Raw genomic sequence first — 24299 nt, 5'->3', positions numbered from 1 at the left:
ATGGTAGAAGTTCTGGTATGTGTGCGTGGAGACCGCCAATAAGATTGTGTGTTGAGTGACAGAGACAGTCAAACACTGTCTTGCCAGTCTCTCGAGAGTGGTGTGGGGTACTTTTGTGAGCCACTGGATGGTGAGGCAGAGAGAAGGTTTGTTAATACCTGTGTAGGCTGTGTGATGCAATTGTTGGAGAGCATTATTTAAGTGTCTGTTTTCCAGAGCTATGCCAACACCTGATGGAGTGTGAGTTCTCTGACCCCAAGGAGCTCGCACAGGAGGCAGACCTTTTGGTGGATTCCAGAGGGTCGGAAGAAGCATCTGGGGTTGATCGTCAAGGAGGTGGCTCAGATTTTCCACAAACAAGTGATGTAGAGGAGGGTTATGGTAACCCTGATATGTCCGGGACTAGTGGAGGGGTGTAGGGTCCCATATCCTGTCTCAGATGAGAAGGAGTGAGATTGGGCTGTGTCCCGAGGTGCGAAACCCAGTCTCAAGGCCTGGTTGGTTCCACGTGCAAACGACAGGAGGGGGGCCTGGTCTGTAATGGGAGGCCATCCCCTAAGGAGATCCCTAGGTGTCCGGTGAGCTGGGGGGAGAGGGCTGCTGTAACAAGCGTCCCACCAGTTCTGGTGTCTTGCAGCACCTCTCCAATGGGCAGGGTGCATGAGTCTAGAGAGAAGGGTGAGGGGGGGACGCAATCCCCAATGGAAGGACCAGTGAGTCAAGAGTTGCCATCTCTGAGATCAGAGCCCCCAAAGACTGACCCCGGTGGGGGCACTTCTGTCAGACTCTTGCACAAATCCCGAGGAGTGTGTTTCCCTTGGGAGGGGGGCTGGTGCGCTCCCCCGGAAGTCCTGGGTTGCCAGGCACAAGTCCAGCCTAAGGGCCAGACCCTAGGTTGGAGGGCGAGGTTCAGGGTGACCCCCTGACCTCGAGGAAGGGGCAACTGCTAACAGTGCCCCCACCGGTTTGTCTTCTGAGGGCATCACACCAGGTGGGAGGATGCAGGGCCCGGAGGGGATGTGTGGGGGGGGGGGCAGTCTCCTCCTGACCCCTGCCCAGTCTGAGGATACAGACCTTATGCTGGGATACCAGTTGCAGGATAGCACACCTGAAATGGTGGGCAAATTGTGCAGGACACCTGCCACAGGTGACCTGACAATTCTAGAGTCTGGGGGTACCGCTCCAGGTGGGAGGGTGCGGAGCCAAAGAAAGGAGGACAGGGCGTGGGAGAGCCCACCCCAGACCCTTGTCGGAGCCCACTCCAGTCCCTTATTCAGCCTCAGGGTACAGACCCTAGGCTGGTGTACCAGTTGCTGGTTAGCACCTCTGAACTGGTGGGAGAATTGTGCAGGACACCTGGCCCTGGCAATTCTGGAGTCTGTGGGTACCATTCCAGGTGGGAGGGTACATAGCCCCAGGGAGGACAGGGTGTGGGAGAGCCCATCTCCGTCTCCTGTCCAGCCTTAGGGTACATACCCTCGGCTGGTGGGTCAGTGTCAGGATGTCATCCCTGACCTGATAGGAGGTAGAGTGGACAAAGGGTGGCAGGCACCAGGGGCTGCTGCCCCCCCCACACTCTCTGACGCCACAGAGGTTGGAGAGCCCTGAGAGGCATACGGTCTGGGTCTCGTCACTGACAACTGCCAAGGTCCACTGTGGCGTCCTGTCCTGGTGGACAGAGTCACACCCAGAGGGGATTGTGGTGGACCTGGATTTTCCAGCACGTTTATCCACAGACTTTTTGTGTTTTGGCCTCCTGCTGTTGACCCTGTTTTGTTGGTTTTAGGACTCTGTGGACTTTACCACTGCTGCTCAGTACTAAAGTGCATATGCTCTCTGTGAAAATTTGTGTTTTCCAGGATTGACTCATTTGATTTACTACTCAGTACAGTGCATTGTGTGTTGTGCCCTGGGCCTGTAAATCAAATGGTGCTGGTGGCCCTGCAGCACTGATTATGCCACCCACACAAGCAGCCTTTCAAAGGGTTTTCAGACCAGCCACTGCAGTGTCTGCGCGCAGTCTCTACTGCCTTGTCAACCTGGCAAGTGCACCCATTTGCTAGGCCTTAAACTTCCATTTTATTACATGTGAGTCACCCCTAAGGTAGGCCCAGGTACCCCTGAAGGCAGGGTAGAGTGTATGTGAAAGATAGGACATGCCCTGATGTGTGTGACATGTCCTGATAGTAAAATACAGTGTATTTCGTTTTTTACACTATTGAAGGGCTATCTGTCCCATAGCACAGAATAGGAGTATATTTATAACATCTTATAACTATAACTTCCCATTGGACAAGACAGAAACATGGAGTTTAGTATACCTGAAATCAGAATATGAAGAGGCATCTTTTAGTAAAGATGATTTTTTTATTGTGTGTTTGAAAATACCCCTTTTATAAAGTGGCTGTTTTCTTGCTTAGTCATCCTGTGTGCCTCTGCTGGTTTGTGGATTGACTGTCTTGCCTTACACAATACTGTCTCCACCTCCTGCTGGGAAGCTGGATCAGTGGACAGACCTGGTTTTGACTGAGCATAGAACCTCTCTGTCACAAGAGAACAAAGAAAAATTGAGTATAAATAATGGGGCCCAGACCCCAGAACTTTAGATTACTACTGGACTCCAGAGCAACCTCTGCCAAGGAAAAGAGCTGGGAAAGCTGAATAAAAAGTACTGCCCCTTTGCTGTGTGCTGTCTGGGGTTGGCATGCAGTGGCTGTTTCTGCACATGAGAGGATAAAGACTCTGCTCTGTACTGTGCATTCTGCTTAAAGAAGATCTCCAAGGGCTTGAAGTAGAGCTTGCCTGCTGTTGTCTCAGGGACACAAAGACTTCACTACCAGCTGCTCGGAACTTCCTTGCTGAAAATTCTGTCCTGCCAAGAGGTGCCTATTGCTGTGTTGGGCATCTGGAAGTTGTTCCTGCTGCTTGGAGCTGGAAAAGAGATGCAACTAAGAGAAGCACTTATTCAAACAACAGTGGTCTCATGCATTCCATAGTGTATGAACCAATAAATATAGACAAAGCCAGATCTAGATTTGGAGTGACATGTCCAGCCGGACAGTGGTCCTTCAAGTTTACTTAATAAACAGTAAATCCAATAAAGCGAAGATACCTTCCACAGTACACCCGTGTGGTACACAAGCCTGTGCCCAACACTAGCGGGGTGGTTACAGATGGTGAGAAACAGAAGGGTTTTTTAAGGCAAACAATGTTTTTCTGTTCACATTGAAATTATACAGAACATGTCAAAAAGCACCATTACAGTAGTTAGCAATCAAGTATTTGTATAAGGTGCTAGACAAGTCGACGGCGATTGTGTAACGCGGCAACCCACGGCTTATTTGGGGTTGCTGGTCCAGGCCTTTTGCTTATCTAAACGGCAACACAATATCATTTCGCTGCCTTGGCATTTTGAGGTTTTAGCGATTAAGGCAATTATTGATTGTCCTGATGATGGTCTCCATGACCCTTTAGGGGGACCGAAACGCCGTCAACTTGTCTAGCACCTTATACAAATAGTTGATTGCTAACTACTGTAATGGTGCTTTTTGACATTTTCTGTATAATTTGAATGTGAACAGAAAAACGCTTGTTTGCCTTAAAAAACCCTTCTATTTCTCACCATCTGTAACCACCCCGCTAGTGTTGGGCACAGGCTTGTGTACCACACGGGTGTACTGTGGAAGGTATCTTCGCTTTATTGGAATTACTGTTTATTAAGTAAACTTGAAGGACCACTGTCTGGCTGGACATGTCACTCCAAATATAGATCTGACTTTGTCTATATTTATTGGTTCATACACTATGGAATGCATGGGACCACTGTTGTTTGAATAAGTATGTTCCCCGAGGTCCTCTGCTGACTGAATTGGGGCCCCTTGTTGTTGTTAATATAACTAAGAGAAGCGCGACTCATCTGCACCCATTTCCTTCATCTGTTTATGTTTATGAATGTGACGCATCCAAGGTACTTTGTGTTGAAAGTGTTGCATCTATAGTTTGTTATGGACAGAACAGTTTTTACCTTCTAAAAATCACATTTTGATTATTGTATGTTGGATTTTTGTTGTTTTGGTCTTGTTGGTTTAGATAAAGATTACTTATTTTTCTAAACTGGTGTGGTGTCCATTTGTAGTGTTTTCACTGTATTACTGTATGTGTGCACAAATGCTTTACACACTGCCTCTGATGTAAGCCTGTCTGCTTATGCCAAGCTACCAAAGGGAAGAGCAGGGGTTATGTTAGAAGTGTATCCCCCTTACCCTGACTAGGAAGAAGGATCCCTACTTGGACAACGGTGCAAACCATTGCCAACTAGAGACCCCCATTTCAAACACTAATGATATAAGAAGACAGTCTCTGTATAAGAAGGTTTTGTTTATCTAATCACATGACCTTTGCTCAAAAAATAGGTAATGCTATCTGGTTTGGGAAAAAGCCAACGAGTTGTCATTCTTTTCACAGGATGTGTAATTAGAGTGTGAAAAGGAAGGACAGCACTAACTCTAAGTGACTAGAAAAGGGAGAAACAACTTTAAGACAAAGATCGCACAATGCTATGGAAAACATCAGGAGTATTATTAAAAGGAGGAAACCAAGCCATGATGCAGGATCTATAATCCCAAACAAAAACAGCCCACATCTGTAAAAATCACTGGGGTCTTCAAGCATGTTCAATCCAGACCCCTTTCAAGAGCTACAGACTCCTTTAAGGAATGATTCACTAGTATAATACTAAGGGCCCTATTTAGAGTTCGGTGGAAGGGTACTCCGATGCAAAGGCGACGGAGTACCCTATGTACCAAACTCTCAGTCCGCCTAGCCAATTTTAAATTGTGTGGACTGCCAGATTTAATCCAACAGAGTAAAATTAATTCTGTTGGCGTAACCCTTCTTCCAACTCGGTTGGTGTAAACCTTCTTCCAAAGGCCCGAGGGTCGTCAGAGGTAACCCATCTGAATGCCCACCCTATTTAGAGTGGGGAGTTAGATAGTTTTTGTTTCTTCTTCACTGTCTGTCACCACCAGGAATATCCTGGCTGTGAGGGACAGTAAACACATTTTTTTTAAATGATCCCACATCATGGGAGAAAACTCCCATGGTGTTCGGGCCATTAGCTTTTAATTTCTGACCCAAAAAAAACTCCTGCTTTGGGAGACTTTTTTAAAAAGTAAAAACTTGAAAGTTTGATGTAAGAGTCAGTTACCAATGATGGACGCACACACCAAATTCTTAAGTGGCTTTATATAAACCACCATGGTAGCAGTTCAAATAAACCCATAGTGTTCACCGCAGGGCGGAGTAAAGGCAGGGTGACCGACGTAAAATTCTCAGCCACCCTTCGTGCCTTTATTCTGTCCAAAAACTCTAAATCGGCCTTAACTCAAATATATTCAATGTGGAAAAATCATGAACACCAAATATATTTTCAGTTGCAAAGCAGATATTCACTATCACCCAGCTCAGCATATACAGTCGTTATGAAGCAGATTTGGAATATCATCCTATATCAGAGACCACACTGAGCACAAAAAGGAAGAGTTCAGATGGGCAGAATGTACACTTTTATTGGAGTGAATAATTGCCAAAATGGATCTTTTTTTCCTTTTTTTCAAAGACCTTTAATGAAATTCTTGCACATCACGTTATAAGGTAATCAAGCAGTGCTTCTGCAAATAACAAGAGGAAATAGAGAAACCACACCAAAATAGATAATTGAATCATAAAGCGATTGCTAGACAGATGTTCCAGGATAACTGGATGAGAAGGTTTCACTTTTGAGAAAGGAGTTCCTGTCCCCAAAGAGCCTTCTAGGCCCAGCTCTACTCAGATCCTATGTACTGAGTGCACTCTTTCATAAGGAAAAGTATGTTAATTTGTCCGTCATGTGGCTGCAGTTGCTAATCAGAACCCACTCATGTAAGGTCCACTCCCAGTGGTGTCCTCAGGGAGAACAATCAGGTCTGTGTAGTAAGGGAGGGCGTAAAATCTGTTTCGCGGGCGAATTTGCAAATTTTCCGCGATTTTGCGATCCGCGAATCTCGCGAAATCGCGGTAAAATCCGCGAATCAGCGGGGACGAATTTTCAGCCAAGCAAGGGTTACAGCAGCAGGTGCAAAAGTTGAACCTAATTTCTTTGTAACCTTTTACAAAAGGGTTACAAACAAATTAACTTCAACTTGGACACCTGCTGCTAATTGCTTCCTGGCACCTCGTTGCCTACTTGCAACTATTCTCTGACCCTGCTCTGACCCTTGAAGCAGGGTCAGAGAATAGTTACAAGTAGGCAACGAGGCGCCTGTCCAAGGAATTAAACCTCATCAGGAAGCACTTACAGATATAAAAAACAGGAAGAAGGGAGAGGATGGCAAATACACCCATTTTGAGTTGTCAGGAGGGGTTAAACTAAAAGAGACCTTTACAGCACAATTTTCATATGCATTTTGCTAAAAATAAAAAGCTGTATGCTCTGTAGGGGCAACTCAGGAATCTGGCCCTTCAGAGATCCGGCCTCTCTTTCTTTCTCTCGTTCTCTCTCTCCCTCTCTCTTTCCCTCTCTTTTTCTCTCTATCTATCTATCTCTCTATCTATCTCTCTATCTATCTCTCTCTCTCTCTCCCTCTCCCATAAACGACTGCATGGGTAACTTCGCTATGCAAGCGGCTCGCGAAGACGCAAAAATCCCCGCGAACACGCAAAAAATCCTGCGAACTCGCAAAAAAACAAAAATCCGCAAATTCGCACAAATTCGTGAATTTTGCGGATCGCGAATTCGCAAATTCGCGGATCGCAAATTCGCAAAATTCGCCCATGCTTACTGTGTAGGCTGCACACAGTAGAAGTTAGAGTACCAAAGGTAAGCATATAAAATCTGTATACACTGGGGGGTCTCTGTTCCTAAGGTCTCAGGAGAGTAGCAACCAAAATTTGGTTGGTAAGAGGGAAATGTGACCGGTGGTTAGACTGTAAGAAGATTGGGTTTATAAATAGTGATGGGGGAATTCCCTCCTTTTGGAAAGTGCCCTCACGCACCCTTGCGAGTGTCATGCTTCATCATTGGGCGTTGCTCCTCGTAGGGGTGGTGCTGCAGTCCCTCACAGGCCCCGCGAGAGGGCTCTTTAGCAGAGATCTTTCAAGGAGACGCTGCAGTTGTGCATGTGGGTGTGTGGGCCTAGGAAGGTAAGTGAGTGGGTGAATTAAATTTACCAAAAGGTACCCAGAACCTGTGTTTATTCGGGGGTCCGAGTGATAAGTAATAAAAGGGTTTTAAGATTAATGCATATGTGATGCTCTTTGGGTATGATGGCCAATCTGAGTTAACCCCTTCCATGCTGATGACGGCCCCCGTCCGTCATGCATCTCGGTGAGCGGGGGCCGTCATGAACCCGCCCACTCATTAAAACGGCCGCACAGGCGCAGAATCGCGGCAGCGCCCAAGGGGTTAATATCTGCTCATAGGGACTTTGTTTTTGTCTCAATAGGGGTCGCAAGATTATTAATAGCTACAGCGTGGAAAGACCCAAACCCACCTGTATATACTGCCTGGCTATACCGCCTATTGAATATATTTAATATGGAAATGATGCTCGATAAAAACAAGGGCTATCGAGCCAGGAAGAGTGGGGAGAAGATCTGGGCCCCCTTAGCAAAATGGCTGGGAAAAGGCCAAGATACAGTAGAAGATAGAATGGGTATAGGTTAAAGAAAGACACTAGAAATAGTTTACTTTTGTTGACGCAAAAGTGTAAGGTTATTTCGGTTAGTATTTCTATTTATGAATGGATTGTATTAATGTTCTTATTTCATATTTGTTTGTTTTTTCATTTTGTTTTGGAACCAGCTGTATAAACAAATTAATTTGAATGTACCTAATGGCTAATAAAAGTTTAAAAAAAAAAAAAAATGCAGGAGTTTTGAAATCTGTATTTGGCACTCCGGGGTTGATGTCACCAAGGTTATTGCTTCAGGCAATATGGGAGGACCTGGTGGTTCCTGAACTCCATATATTAAACCTAGCATTGGGGCTGGCTTAACAAGACATAGCCCAAAAGAGGGGATGCCCACTGCTCCCATCGCAGGACAAGTACTTCGATGACCTAGACCAGTGGTTCTTAACATGTGGTCCGAGGAACCCTGGGGGTCCACAATGCCTTCTCAGAGAGTCTGCGACTGCTTCGAAAATTAGATAATATCTACAGAGTAATAAAGTGTATGTAACTAAACAAGATAAATATGCAAAATTGAAATGTTTAAAACTTTCTGTAAATGTGAATGAATTTGAAAGTGGAGGCTTCATCAGTGAGGCATAGCTTGGATCTTATGGCAAGGTGAATAAGGGATCCATATCTGGGCATCCCGTTTGCCACTTAGGGGCTGATTACAAGTTTGGCGGTGCAGCAGAGGGACCGCCCCACCGCCAAACCCGTGTGAGAACAGCCTGCAGTGTTATGACTATTTTTTGTCAATGGTAGGCGGGTCTTGTGTCGTTCTCACGGCAGTGCCACCGCAATGGGAACGTCAAAGGAAGTTCCAGCACTGCATGGACTGTGAGGTCCATGCGGTGCTGGAACTGGGGGTACATGCACACAGGGTGACAGATGTTGTGCCCCCCTGTGTGCATCCAAATGAAGTTAAGCATGTTTCTTTCCTCACTGCCACTGTTTTTATGGAGGAAAGACCTCCATGAAATCAGTGGCTGTGAGTAAAGTCCTAATATGCGTGGCAGGCCTGCGATGGGCCTGCCAAGCACACTACTGCCTCAAGACCACCGCGCCACTGCCGGAAATGGCGGTTCCACGGCGGTGGTGGCAGTTTTAGGGCGGCCACGACCGCCAAGGTGAGGTCATAATGTGGCAGTCAGAAGACGGCCACCACCGCCTCACCATGAGTCTAGGGGTCTGAGGACCGCTAGACTCGTAATTAGGCACTTAGGGTGTAACATCCGTGACTCAAAGGTGATGGGGGAATGTTTGCAAAACGTACTTTAGGGTAGCATTTCAGCCCATCATTTTTCACCCACTGCACCACTAGAGACAAAGGTCCACCTTATGCAAATCAGAACGGATCCAAGCTATACCTCGCGGACAAGGCCTAACAAAGGTGAAACCAGTCTGGGGTTGCTTTGATCCCTTCTGGTGGGTGCCTTGCCTGGAAGTTTGGGATGGCCTGTTCCCATGAGCAGCACCTTGGATCACTGCCTACGTCTAAAAATTTATTTTGGACCATTCACAAAGGGGAAGGCGTCCCCTGGGTTACAGCTTCCTTTCAGATGTCAATAAAATATGAATGTTTTACGTCCGCATTTCTGTTGCAATACAAACCATAAGGGACACTATTTGGAAGGAGCGCCCTAAACATGCCCTTTCCAAATAGCGATTCCTTGTGATTTCTTTAACCCATTTAGTAATTCAGTAACATGTTATTGAATCGCAAAATGCGTTTATTGCACTTGAAAAAAAAAATTCCTGTTGCAAACCCTGCGATTTTCCCATGAAAATGCGTTAGCACATAGTCCATAAAGTATGAAACCATTAATACATTTACTGATTTTGTACAAAATGCAAGTGGCACACTAGTCTAGTACTCTAGCTTTCGTCGGTTTTATTAAATGAAAAAAAGAGTAATGCTTTATTTGTACATGTACCTGCCCTGCCCTGCAGTGACCCAGGCATGAAGGAGTCGGAAGTCTTTTCTGGTATGCTTGGGTGACAATGCATGCATCATCAACCGCCTTCAGAGGCTTTGGAGTGAGGGGTGACCGTGTCCTGGGAACAAGCAAGAACAAGCTGTCATCTTCAATTGAAAAGAATACTTTTTTTCATTAGCAGTACCCAGCATTGCCAGGTGTTTCATATCTTGGAATTAACAGACTAGCACCAGATGAGCTTCAAACCATCTTTCCACAGCGTTCCCCCAGTTTTTGGGATCCACACCACAGACCTATGCCACGGTCTGAGGTCTGCAGTCCAGTCCGCACCCCCAGTTTGTGCAAAATGACTTCCTCTTCGCCTCCTATGTAGCCCCAGTTATTATGAGACTGGTCTGACCTTTTTTCCAGGTCACCAGCATGACCAAGGAGGGTGTCACGTATTAATAGCATGTACACTGCTTTCTGTCAATAACAAATCACGTCCAAGGGTACAGTAGAAGCAAGCGTGCACCCGCCACAATTGTGCCTGGCATCAGTGAGACAGAAAGGAACACAAATCCCCCTCCAAAAATGCAACAGATCGACATTGAAAATGCTCAGTTATTTGTTCTGATTTGTACTGAGGCTATAAATAACACTCTGAAGCAAACATATATATGCCAAATGGACAAACCATGCACAGATGCTCACTCCCTCGCTTGACAAAGACATGACTAGACCCTGCGGGCACAGACAACGACAGAACTATAGCCAAAGCACAGGCGTTTCCAGGATCATTGAATTGGGTAAAGCACAATTAGGGGCTCGCCTAGAAGGTCATTTTGTTTGGGTGATCAACAATAGTAGTCCTAGCAAAAGACTGTCGTAGCGCTTTATGTATTTTGAGAAATATCGAAAATAGATATTTCTGAACAAACATTGACAAAGCCAACAGGTCTCGCCAATAAGATCTATTGGCCTTGGCAATGACCCTTTGCCATGCTGGTCAGCAGCCCAGCTGTGCAGCGTGGTAACTAGTGGAGAAGTGTGGCTCAATGGTTAGAGCGGCAGACCCTGATGCAGAGGTCTAGCCCCGGACCAGGGTTCAATTCCCCGCCTCGGCGGGTCTTGGGCTCAAAATTCCACGGACCTGATAATTCTCGCCTCGGTGCATATTCCAATCATGGAGTCCCACTCTGCAACTCTGGGCAATAGCTTGCTTAATCTCCACAACGGCACCCACAACGCTAAGGATGCCTGGCCTCCACCTTGGGGGTGCCCAGGAGTGGACGCCTCACAGGGAAAGCCAGGATGGGTTCCACAGCGGTATTCGTACAAGCGCCTTGAGACCCTTGCGGGTGAGTAGTGCGCTATACAAGTATCAATTTACATTTACAATTAATTGTTATAAAAAATGTGCTATGACACAGCGAACACTAATGCGCTTTTTATTTTAAAAAAGTTACAAAAGGGCAAGCTGGTGGAGGGTAAGGAAACACGGAGGTAGGCAGAGCGAGACAAAATGACACGGTTGAGGGAAGAGCACATGCGAGAGAATATGGCAAATCAAACTGCCAATAGAAGTCGCTGGGATGGGCTAAAGGTGCAAATGGAAAATGATGGGTGGATGGGAGGGCCTGGGATAGCAAACGGAGGGTGGGCGGGAGGGGCCTGGGGAAGCAAACGGAGGGTGGGAGGGAGGGTCTTCCGGAGGGCGGGCGGGAGGGGTCTGGGGAAGCAAACGGAGGGTGGGCGGAAGGGAGGGGTCTGGGGAAGCAAACGGAGGGTGGGCGGGAGGGAGATGTCTGGGTAAGCAAACGGAGGGTGGGCAGGAGGGAGGGGTCTGGGTAAGCAAACGGAGGGTGGGCGGGAGGGAGGGGTCTGGGTAAGCAAACGGAGGGTGGGCGGAAGGGAGGGGTCTGGGTAAGCCAACGGAGGGTGGGAGGGAGGGGTCTGGGGAAGCAAACGGAGGGTGGGAGGGAGGGGTCTGGGGAAGCAAACAGAGGGTGGGCAGGAGGGAAGGGTCTGGGGAAGCAAAGGGAGGGTGGGAGGGAGGGGTCTGGGGAAGCAAAGGGAGGGTGGGAGGGAGGGGTCTGGGGAAGCAAAGGGAGGGTGGGAGGGAGGGGTCTGGGGAAGCAAAGGTAGGGTGGGAGGGAGGGGTCTGGGGAAGCAAAGGGAGGGTGGGAGGGAGGGGTCTGGGGAAGCAAAGGGAGGGTGGGAGGGAGGGGTCTGGGGAAGCAAAGGGAGGGTGGGAGGGAGGGGTCTGGGGAAGCAAAGGGAGGGTGGGAGGGAGGGGTCTGGGGAAGCAAAGGGAGGGTGGGGTCTGGGGAAGCAAAGGGAGGGTGGGAGGGAGGGGTCTGGGGAAGCAAAGGGAGGGTGGGAGGGAGGGGTCTGGGGAAGCAAAGGGAGGGTGGGAGGGAGGGATCTGGGGAAGCAAAGGGAGGGTGGGAGGGAGGGGTCTGGGGAAGCAAAGGGAGGGTGGGTTGGGTGGGGTCTGGGGAAGCAAACGGAGGGTGGGTTGGGTGGGGTCTGGGGATGCAAACGGAGGGTGGGTTGGGTGGGGTCTGGGGATGCAAACGGAGGGTGGGTTGGGTGGGGTCTGGGGATGCAAACGGAGGGTGGGTTGGGTGGGGTCTGGGGATGCAAACGGAGGGTGGGTTGGGTGGGGTCTGGGGATGCAAACGGAGGGTGGGTTGGGTGGGGTCTGGGGATGCAAACGCAGGGTGGGTTGGGTGGGGTCTGGGGATGCAAACAGAGGGTGGGCTGGGTGGGGTCGGGGAAGCAAACAGATGGTGGGCAGAAGGGACCTGGGGAAGCAAACAGAGGGTGGGCAGGAGGGGCCAGGGAAGCAAACGGAGGGTGAGTGGAAAGGACCAGGGAAGCATACAGAGGGTGGGCGAAGGGTCCAGGGAAGCAAACAGAGGGAGGTCAGGAGGCAAATGGAGGTCGGATGGGAGGGTCTGAGGAAGCAAGCGGAGGGTGGCGGAAGGGGCCTGGGGAAGTAAACGTAAGATTGGCGGGAGGGGCCAGGGAAGAAAATGAAGAGTGGGTGGGAGGGGCCGGGGAAGCAGACGGAAGGTGGGTGGAAGGGGCCAGGGAAACAAACAGAGGGTGGGCGGAAGGGTCTGGGGAAGCAAACGGAGGGAGGACAGGAGGCAAATGGAGGGCGGGAGGGAAGGGTCCGAGGAAGCAAACTGAGGGTGGGCCGAAGGGTCCAAGGAAGCAAACTGACGGTGGGCGGGAGGGTCAGAGGAAGCAAATGGAGGGTGGGCGGGAGGGTCAGAGGAAGCAAATGGAGGGTGGGCGGGAGGGTCAGAGGAAGCAAATGGAGGGTGGGCGGGAGGGTCAGAGGAAGCAAATGGAGGGTGGGCGGGAGAGTCTGGGGAAGCAAACGGTGTAGGCGGGAGGGTCCGGGGAGCAAACTGAGGGTGGGCAGGAGGGTCCGGGGAAGCAAACGGAGGATGGGCAGGAGGTGCCGAGCAGCAAACTGAGGGTGGCGGAAGGGGCCTGGGGAAGTAAACGTAAGATTGGCGGGAGGGGCCAGGGAAGAAAATGAAGAGTGGGTGGGAGGGGCCGGGGAAGCAGACGGAAGGTGGGTGGAAGGGGCCAGGGAAACAAACAGAGGGTGGGCGGAAGGGTCTGGGGAAGCAAACGGAGGGAGGACAGGAGGCAAATGGAGGGCGGGAGGGAAGGGTCCGAGGAAGCAAACTGAGGGTGGGCCGAAGGGTCCAAAGATGCAAACTGACGGTGGGCGGGAGGGTCAGAGGAAGCAAATGGAGGGTGGGCGGGAGGGTCAGAGGAAGCAAATGGAGGGTGGGTGGGAGGGTCCAAGGAAGCAAAAGGAGAGTGGGCGGGAGAGTCTGGGGAAGCAAACGGTGTAGGCGGGAGGGTCCGGGGAGCAAACTGAGGGTGGGCAGGAGGGTCCGGGGAAGCAAACGCAGGATGGGCAGGTGGTGCCGGGGAAGCAAACGGAGGATGGGCGGTAGGAGCCAGGGAAGCAAACAGAGGGTGAGCGGGAGGGGCCGGGGAAGCAAACAGAGGATGGGCAGGAGGAACTGGAGAAGCAAACTGAGAGTGGGCGGTAAGGGCCGTGGAAGCAAACGGAGGGTGGGTGGGAGGGGCCGTTGAAGCAAATGGAGGGTGGGTGGGAGGGGCCGTTGAAGCAAATGGAGGGTGGGTGGGAGGGGCCGTTGAAGCAAATGGAGGGTGGGTGGGAGGGGCCGTGGAAGCAAATGGAGGGTGGGTGGGAGGGGCCAGGGAAGCAAATGGAGGGAGGGCGGGAGAGTCCAGGGAAGCAAACGGAGGGTAGGCAGGAGGGTCGGGGGAAGCAAATGAAGGGTGGGCGGGAGGGGCTGGGGAAGCAAATGAAGGGTGGGCGGGAGGGGCTGGGGAAGCAAATGAAGGGTGGGCGGGAGGGGCCGGGGAAGCAAAAGGAGGGTGGGCTGGAGGGACTGGGGAAGCAAACGGCCAGTGGGTGGGAGGGGCCTGTGAAGCAAACGGAGGGTGGACAGGAGGAACCAGGGAGGCAAACTGAGAGTGGGCGGTAGGGGCCGTGGAAGCTAAGGGGCAGGGAAGCAAACGGAGGGTAGGTGGGAGGGGCGAGGGACGCAAAGGGTGGGCAGGAAGGGTGAGGGACGTAAAGGGTGGGCAGGAGGGGCGAGGGATGCAAAGTGAGGGTGGGCAGGAGGGGCCAGGGAAGCAAAGGGAAGGTGGGTGGGATGGGCCAGGGAAGCAAACTGATTCCGTTAATAGAGCACCCATTGCAAGATTGCCAGGCATGCCTGTGGATCAACTTGACACATGTATGATTCAAAAAAAGCATTGGCTTTTTAGAGCCAAGCACTACTGCCATTATAAATACTTGTTTTTCTTGTTTTCAGATTTGCATAATAGCACTAGTCTTTATGAATACATTCATGAGGTCCACTAGTTCATTACTGATTGAACTAAAAATGCTATTTCATTTTATGTTCAGTGATGCAAGTTAGGAAGGAAGGGAAAGTCCATTTTGAATCACTGTTTATCAGCTGAAGATTTCTAGAAACAATAATTCAATGGATCCTCCTCCATTCTGCATTAGAGCAAACCATCGGACTAAATTAATGTTTGCTACAAAAGCTTGAAACTTACCTCTGCAGCATCAAAACAAGAGTCCAGCATTAAAATCTCAGTGCAATTTATACACAGAAAATTCAGCTATTCCACAATGATGTGGCCTTTCACAGATGCTTTAAAACTAGTAGTTTAGGCATGGGCTCCCAAGGCTATAGAGGTAGAAAACGACAAGAAAAAAATAGATAGTCTGTGGAATGAAATCACTGCTCTAGAGAGAAGTCAGCTATACTCTCCATCAATCAGCATAAAAAAGAAAACTTCACAGGGTGCATACCTCTGCAGGAGAAAGCAGTATGAATGCGTTTACTAAGTGATGAATGCATAAAGTGTGCTGCGTAAACGTTTGTTCTTTGGGAGTCACTAGCAGTCTTTTCGATTAGTAGATGGGTGAAAACGTATTGGGAATAGGGGAAAATCCAGGATGTAGGAGCAACATATCATGAAAAGAAGAAAGTAAGGATGAGTAAAACAAGCAAAGTGATATTCAAGGTATGTGACGGATGGAAAAGAGGCTACGTAGAAAATCTGAGAAGGAAGGAAAATAATCCACATAGGAGAGTGAAAGCTCAGACTGAAAAGAGAAGAGAGCTTCTAGAGTGCTGGTCTTATAAATGTAATCCAAGTTTCCACCATGCAACGGATAGCCTGTGCACACGCTGAGCCATGAAAATATTTCATAGACAGAAGGGACAGCCGCTGCTGTTCAGGGAGCACAGATTTGCTGATCTAAAGTGCCATAAACGATCTCTGTATGGCATTAGAGGACAAGAGTGAACCTGCAGTGCCTACTGAAATTAACATTAGGAAAACAGATGAGAACCCTTGAAGTTGTCTACAAGATCAAGGGTAGCAGAGGAGTCAATTGAGTCTGGTAAACCAAATGTGGCTATACTGAGGAATCTGATCATTAAACTATAGGAAACTACACCAACTCTCAAAGAACATTGAGGAGGATGCAGAAGAGAGGTCCTGCAGGAACGATCTGAGATATTTCGGGTTTCTGGAGAGGGAAGAAGACCCCTACAGTATGCGGTTCCTGGAGCAGTGAATACTAATGTTATGTTTCCCGGTGGCTGTCCAGGTTTTTCTCAATCCAAAGTGCACACAGAGCTCCGGCCCCTCTTCTGATTCCCAAATTATAAGGACAGAAACACAGTTTGGTGAGAAACGTGCACAGCAGACAAGCCACCTAAGAAGGTTTGGTAACTAGTATATTTCCAGATTAGATGCAGAGGGTTCAACATCGGAGAAAATCATCGGACTCAGTGAAGGTGAGGCCTATTGACAACCACTTAAAATATAGGCTACATTTCCAGCAAAGCTGCGTATCAGCAAGGAAGGCATGGGGAGGCTGAATATTACCTTTGATTAAGCTCAGTTTCATGCCGGTGTTGTCTGCATAGGCCATACAACAAAAGCCAAAACATCAAAAGAGAGGGCCAAAAAATATTTGATTGAATAGGGATAAAAAAGAAGATCCCTGAGGTATACAAGAGAGACAGCAAAACATAGACGAAATGGAGGATTACAACTTGAGGGTATCAAGTAAAGAGCATTGCCACTCTGGAGTTTTAGGTGTGATCTCAAAGTCATATAGTTGTGAAATGTTGATTGCATGTGCCAGCAGACAGGCCTAATAGGATGCTGAGTTGGTTAAGGATAAAAAAATCAATGTGACTTCACTACTGTGCATGGTATCAAAATCTGTCAGGCAGGGGTCATAAATGTCTTTTTGTAGAAAGCAGGTGATTGCTTATTTTTCAACCATACCAGCAATCAGGAGGAGAAAAGAGATATACCAGAAGTTACTGATATAAAAGTACAGCCGAAGGCTTCCTCAAGAAGGGACCATTAAAGCGAGCTTCTATGGTACAGGAACTGAAGGACTCTTTAATAAACTGTAAATGTCTCTGATGAGAAGTTTAAGCTTGTTGGCTGCTCAGTGCATGATCTGTGCCAACTAAAGGTAATACCAACTTTACTGACTAGAGTACAGACCGTGTCTTTTATCGAAAGGGGTGTAAAATAAGCAAGATTAGTAGCATTATTGAAATAGGTGCAAGTGCTAAGAAAAAGATAGTCTCCATATAAGTAGAGGAGAAGGAATACTGAATGTGTCAGTTCCACCCCTTACACCGATTGGTATTATAATGTCATCAATAGAAAAAGAAACATAGCCCATCTCTCTAACTAGGAAAGAAATGTTCAAGGGTGCTTAGAAAGACCACTCAACCTAGCGGTGGTCCACGAGACCCTACCACCCCAAAGCAGAAGTTCCTTTTGGGGGGAATGGGAGAACACAACAATGCCACGCCGCTTGGCAGAGACATTTCTTCTTGGCAATCGTGCGGACGGGGAGGTGGTAATAGCTGCAGAGGTGACAAATTTTCACCCGTCCTTTTTCAACACCCGCTCGGAGTGAGATTTCGATATGTATTCTCGCTGTGCTCATACATTACCAACCCACCATGAGGATTAAGGACCTATCACCATGAAAGATAGATATCTTGTAATGAGTGTTATATCAAATCACGCCTGGTGCGTGGATACCCGAAGGCGGCGTTTCTCAAACTCCTGGGTTGCAACTGCAGTAGGGCTGACAGAAAGCTGGAATGGGGTTGCATGAAGTAGCCAATTTAATCAAGATCCATAATGAACAAGCAATTTGGAATCTGAGGGGGCGGGGTTGAACTTAGTAAATGAAAATAATGGCCCATCACCAAAGAGTTTGGGAGCTCTAGCCTTAGTTGTTATCAGTGCTACCTATGTGTCCTTATTAAATAGAATGAGAATAAACCATGAGAATGAAAAGGGCTTGAGTTTTGCACAAAATAACTCTACAAACTTAATTAAAATATAAGGGGAGGAGCTAAACTATTGTTAAAAAGGTGGAGAGCCATTTTGATGCGTAAATTGAGTTTACATTCGATAACAAAGTGGCCTCCACAAATAATTTAACAACTCCCCTGCACCTGATTTATATGCTTGGTAAATAAAGCACATTGATGTCTGCAATTGCTAGAAAATTATACAATAAACAAAATGTATGAATGCTACAGCTGATGCCCTATATACAGGCGCACAGATGGCTGCTCACCAGGGCACAGAGCCTGGTGATGTCACTCATTACAGGATGGTGAACAAACCACAACAGGAGGTTAACTGCTCCCAGCCTCTTGGGAAATAAAAGAAAGGTACACTGATCCTTCTCATGTCTCTACATTTTAGGTATTGCATATCATGAAAGGAAGACTTCGGAGAAATACAGAAAACCTTTTGCATGTTTAATAGGTTTCACTCAGCTCTCATTGTGTGCTTTTCAGCAGCCTCCTGGGACAAACAAGGGTAACTGGTGAAAGACGCTTAAAAGCATTGAGCGAACACTGTGACCGTGACAATGAATTGTTAATAAACTACAGAAAAGCGTGTCTGTGCAGGGACCTTCAAATACGGAGATCTGTAAGGAGCTACGATGAGGAATAATGGAGTGCGTGGCACTCGAGAGAAAATGTACATTTACTTATCAGAAACAATAGCGTGTGGGTTCTGTCAAGGTTATCATGGTACATGCACCACACACATGTGTGCGGCTCATATCTTGGTCGGACTGGGATGAAAACTTAGCCTAGCCTATCTACTGGCAAAATACAGTCTGGATTGGAGGTTGGGGCACACCAAAACGCTGGGGTAATCAGTGCAATAGGAAGGTAATTTAAAAAGTTATGTTTTTTTTTCTCGAAGAATGTGTGTTTGGAAAGATAAGAGGCAGTGGACTGTAAAAAAATTGTCAGTAGGAAATAGTCAAAATTGAAAATTATTTGATAAAAAAATCTAACAGGGGGAATGATTTGGAGGACACTCCCTAAGGATTTTTAGTCAAATGTGTGTTTAAATAATACTTTAAAAGACCCTGGCCCAGTAGCATTGTGTAAACATGGCACACTTTAAAAATCCTATTTTACAGTGGGGGCTAACTTCGAGCAATATTGTTGGAAAATTGATGGGAAATGGCACACTTGGCCATCCACCTTAGCTAAAAGAGACCATTTTGTAAGGGGACTGGTGACTCTTTCGACCAGCGTGATAAGAAAGTGCTGTGTACTAATGGTTCAAGGTAAGGTTCTTTGGTGCACTCATTATGGTTATAATATAAAACCAGTTTGAATGAGGAGGCTGAGACTATAAAAATCAGAGTCAAATGGGACAAGAAGCCCTCATGGCCAAAAACAATAAAGATAACTGTGGTTCAAATACAATTAGAAAGAGAGCTAACCCTTGAAAGTCATGTACCCTTTGAAATACGTTCTCACAGGAGGCGTAATCATCAGTGTTTGTGACCACCTGTATTCTGTCAGTTCCCACACTAAAAGACCAAGAAGGGTTCGTCCCCTTTTCACTGCTTCCACTCCAAAGAAAGGTTGCACGGTCAGTGGTCCAAAGGACAAACTCCACTTGCTCCTTCATACTCTGACCCACTACAGGTCTCTTTGATCCTGGACCATCGTCAGCTCTGCAGGATATTGAGACCTTCTGGGTGGCTACGCTGCAGAGAGGCACTGTCTCCCTTGTTATGTTTCTTATCGGTACCCCAATATAGCACAGGTAGTCACCTAAACTTTCACCTATATTCTGCCCTACCATTACACTACATAATGGTTTTTGGGACAGACCTTTTACCTAGATACGATACTGCCTTTCCCTGAAAACTAGGCTCATCCATTATGCATGAGGATTCTTGGAAACTCAGCAGGACTACCATCTCCTGCATAATAACTTTGTATAAGGGTCATTCCTTCCGTCACCCTAAGTCCGACATGACACAGCAAGGTAGAACCCCCAACGGTATCACTTTGTGTATATAAACACCATATCTTGCTGAGGTAGTGAGAGGAGAAAAGGACTTCTATGCCGACACACTGACGCTAGACGCTGAGATTCCTGCACGCAGATACTCCAGCTCACAGTGGTCTGACATCCCTTTCGGGGTGTCCATCTCGAGACCAAGACGGGGTCCCACAGTCTCTCACTTCAGGTAACAGGGATGACTTTATCCTAGAGGGATTCTTGGCTTTACACCTACATAGCTGCTAGGCACACTTAGGTACATCCAGTTAGGGTCACATCGTAGGAATACCCATTATCACTGTCATGTATTTTATGTACTTGCCTGTATTCATTGTTTTAGCGTAATGATAGAAATCTACCATCCTTTTACTCTGTCGATGCGTCTAATCATTTCAGCACACCTATTTTACATTAGAATGACGCTGGTTCAATAAATGATTAATGAAAAACGTCCCCACTGTTTATTCGGTGTATCTCTCTGAGACAAAGTAGGAACGAGTAACTGAGCAAAAAGTATTGCTCTGTTTCCACAACCCTAAGGGATTAGGGATGTCATGTTCTTTTAAAAAAATATATATATATTTTTACTAGATGTGCTCAAATGATCATACTATACAGTAATCGCTTTTATACAAGGTTAATCTTTAGCATCATAACAATTTGCTGTATGAGAGGTTTGAGGTCGTTTACCTTCCATGGCTTCGAGAGCCCAAGTCTGCATCAGGACATATGTACAATAGTAAACATAAACCCAATTTATCTGTCACTACCCCCCCCCCCCAACTAGGTGTAACTAATGCGTTTCACTCCTCCCCCAACATCGCTCTATGCTGACGCCATGGTGTCCGTATTTTCTCCCATTTTTTTTACACATCCCCTAATTTTGTACACTCTCTTCAGCACGTTGGCACCTGTCAAGGTCCCGCTTCCACTCTCCCAGCGACAGGGGTGAAGGCGCTTCCCACCTCCTTGCAATGTTTCTTTTTGAAATCCCTGCTGCATGAGCAAGCCACATTCCTGTATGCTTGGGCCACTCAGAGTCTCCGTGGATCATCAGGAGAAGCCATCTGATGTCCATGGGGACCGTCACTCCTGACACCCTTGACATTACATCCGTAACCTTCTGTCAAAACCTGGCTATCTCCCAAAATGTGAATGAAAGTCCCCACTTGTTGACATCCCCTGACGCAAAGCTCTGTGTGCGCCTTACCCCATTTATATAAGTGCGTCTGCAGTAGTAGGTACGGTGGAGTATCTTAAGTTGCACCAACCAAAATCTTGTACGGACTGCAATCTCTCTTAGGCTTTGTATTGCCTCCTGCTACTCCTCATCATCTATATTCCCAAGATCCTCAGTCCATGTTGCCCGCAGGGCCGTTAGAGGGTCTGGCACATTATTTATTAATTTAAGATATATCGTAGATGTCGCTTTCCAAGGGATGGGGTCTAATAGCAATCTATCCTCCAGGGGCGAGTGATCTGAAATAGGGGTACCACATTGGATATGCCGCCGCAGAGCATGCATCAGTTTTAGGTAGTGGTATCTCTTTGTCTGGTTTAAATTATATTCCTGCAGCAGGTCTTCAAATGTAAGTGGAGTCTCTCCCATCCACACATCACCCAGGTGTTTGATTCCTATCAGTTTACACCCTTTGAAGCCTGTCAAGGCAGCTACTTCTTTTAAAGGATCCCCTGCCCCAAATGGGATCTGGTTAGTCAATTTCCTCATCCAGCCCAGAAATGTATTGGCTTCTCTCCAACATCTCACTACCGCCGCTGTGTGTGCCGGACACAAGAGTGTTTCGCAATTTCCTCCCAGCATACTGGCTCTGTCCAGCCTATTGGCTGGCTCGTTTACGTCTGCATAAATCAGGTCATTGATAACCAACATTTCCGGAGCCCAGTAGTATAGATTAATATCGGAACCGCCAAGTCACCATCATACACTCCCTTTTGTAGTTTGTGAAGTGCTATTCTGGGAGAGCCACCCTGCCACAGCAGCATTCTGACTTCCTGGGCAATTGTTTTAAAAACTGTCAGGGAACTGGACATGGGGCGTTCTGGAGAACACACAGGAGGCATGGTAAATCCATAATTTTGAACAGAGACTCCCAGCCCATAAGGGACAGTGGGAGGACACGCCAGTGCAGCACATCGGCACTAAGCCAATCTATCTGGGGCTCAAGGTTGTTTTTCAGGAACGTCCCTTGATCTCTCTGATATGTATGCCCAGGTACTTAAGCCCCTCTTCCACTACCTAGCAGCACACATCGCCAGTATCCTAGGTATAGGGACCGATAGCAAGAGTATCGACGATTTGGACAAATTAGTGGTGTATCCTGAGTAACTCCCCAAAAGCTCTAAGATATGGAGTACTCTTGCCAACTAATAGTATGGTCTTGCTAAATATGGGAGAATGTCATCCGGATAAAGCGAAATTCCCTCTTCCCACCCCCGTGTCTCTATACCCCAAATCATCGGGTTTCTCTGGACCCAATGCACCAGTAGCTCCAGTGCAAAGACTTATAGCAATGGGGATAGAAGGCAGCCCTGTCTAGTACCTCTCCTCAGTTGAAAGGATCTGGACAACACTCCTTTGACTCGCACTCGTGCCTGAGGTTTCTTATACAACAGCCTTACCCAGCTACAGAAGTTAGGGCAAAGGCCCATCTTGTGAAGTACCATGAATAAATAGGGCCATTCTATACTGTCGAACGCCACCGAAGCATCTAATGAGATCAATGCCGTCTACTGGGCAGCGGGGTTGTGAGTCATATGGAGCACTCCGTATAGCCGCTCTAGGTTGTGGCGGGTGCTTCTATTAGGCATGAAGCCCGATTTGTCTACATGTATCACCTCTGAGATGATCAGCACCAGGCTGTTTGCCAAAGCCTTGGCTAGCACTTTCGCTTCCACATTGAACAAGGAGATTGGGCGATATGAGGCGCATTGGTCTGTTGGTTTCCTGGCCTTGTGTATCACTGCAATCGTGGCTGCACGCTGATCCGGGGGGAGTTGCCCCTGTTCCCGCGCCTCCAACAGCATATTTAGCAATGGTGGTATTATTATGGAAGCCTGACTTTTTAATACTTCAACTGGGAGTCTGTTTGGACCCACTGTCTCAGATCTAGTGCAGTAGGGTGCATAAGCCCCCTCGAAATGCACGGCAAAGACCTCTGCTATGTCTGTACTCGTTGTTCTCAGTACCCCTGCTTTGTCTCGCACCCCTGTCACCCATGTTCGTTCCCTATCCCTCTTCTCTAACCATGCTAAGAGTTTTGGTGCTTTGTCCCCCACATCATATAGGCGATATTGAGTTGCCAGAGCATATGCTCTTGCTTCATTGTCTGCCATGATGCATAAATTGGGCTGTCGCAGCCTGTGGCACAAGTTGCTAGTGGTGTCAACTACCGCCTCTCTCTCCATCTGAGTTATCTCGAGCTCCAATGACCTAATTTGTAGCGTTTCTTCCTTCTTTTTGGCCCCAATTAGCACATGTGTCTGCCCTCTCAGTACTGTTTTGTAGGCATTCCATAAAGTTACGTGTGAATATACTGTCCCCTCGTTCTCTTTGAAGTAGAATTCCGAGCTTTCTCTGAGTTTGTCCCTAAGTACCGGATCTCGCTAGTGCCAGGGGTCAATCCTCGGGAATGCTGCACTATTAAGGAACAGGCCCTTAATGAGGACCCCCACCGGGAAGTGATCTGAGATGCCCCTAGCCATATGCCTTTGGTCTGAAAATTCTCCCACTTTATCATTCCGCGTGAAGAAGTAGTCAAGTCTAGAAAAGGAACCATGGCATGCGGGGTAGTATGTGTATTGTCGAGCAAGTGGATTATATGTCAGCCACCGGTCTACCATACCCATGGTCGTTCTCCCTTCTGGCCCTCACAAGAGCCCGATGGATCTAGCTGCAGGTCCATGAATGTATTTGTGTTAATCAGCATCGAACTGACCTTTGGGAAGGCGATACTGTGAAGCCCCGGTGGTATGTAAATTGAGCAAAATATAATCGAGCACCGTTCCCATTTACTCGCTACTGCAACACAGCAGCCTGCATCGCCTGCCCAGGTATCTGTTATAGTTAGGAGTAACGTATTGCGAATCAGGATTCCCACCCCGAGCCTCGGTCGAATATCCAGAGTGGGCCACCAGCCTATATCCAAAACGATCTAGAGCTTTACATTTGCTACCCTTTAGATGTGACTCTTGTATCAGCACTATGTCTGGGGAATTCCTCTTAATGTGTTGGAGGACCAAGGTGCACTTGGTTTTGTTACCCAGACCATTTACATTCCAGGTCCATACCAGTATACAAGCCCGGTAGCCCATGGTGTTGTCTTAAGAAATTCACTCATGTTACTCCTCCCCTCTCCCTTGATGGTCTTGTGCCACCCTGTATTACTGTTTGGCTGCAATGGTCTTGAGCGAGCATCCAATCATGCTTAACACAACTAAACATTGTACCCAACTCCCCCCTCCCTGCAACCCTGCTAGGTGAGTAGCAAACCTCCCACCTCCCAAACACGCAGAATGCCTGTCGCCCAACCTGTGTAATAACAAACATTTGTTATGCCTCCAGCATGAAGTTTAATAATTCTGCTGGCGGATACATCCAAACCCTATTGAAATGTCTTGAGAGCAACCTTTTTCCTCTATTCACTCCAGACTCCCTGAGAGGGCAGCGATAGTCACAACACCACTAGTGTCT

General features: G+C 47.7%; 1 protein-coding gene across 1 annotated transcript in view; it reads right to left on the bottom strand.

Annotated features, from left to right (window-relative positions):
- CCDC81 (coiled-coil domain containing 81) overlaps positions 1–24299 on the bottom strand; it is a 296640-nt gene that overhangs the window by 97137 nt on the left and 175204 nt on the right. The window contains exon 8 of the mRNA XM_086933975.1: positions 9644–9764. Coding sequence (XP_086790101.1) covers positions 9644–9764 — 121 coding nt within the window. The remainder of the gene's footprint in view (positions 1–9643; positions 9765–24299) is intronic.

This window comes from Lissotriton vulgaris, chromosome 8 (assembly GCF_964263255.1).
Source record: "Lissotriton vulgaris chromosome 8, aLisVul1.2, whole genome shotgun sequence".
Lineage (NCBI taxonomy): Eukaryota > Metazoa > Chordata > Amphibia > Caudata > Salamandridae > Lissotriton > Lissotriton vulgaris.
This window is presented reverse-complemented; position numbering and strand designations above follow the sequence as displayed.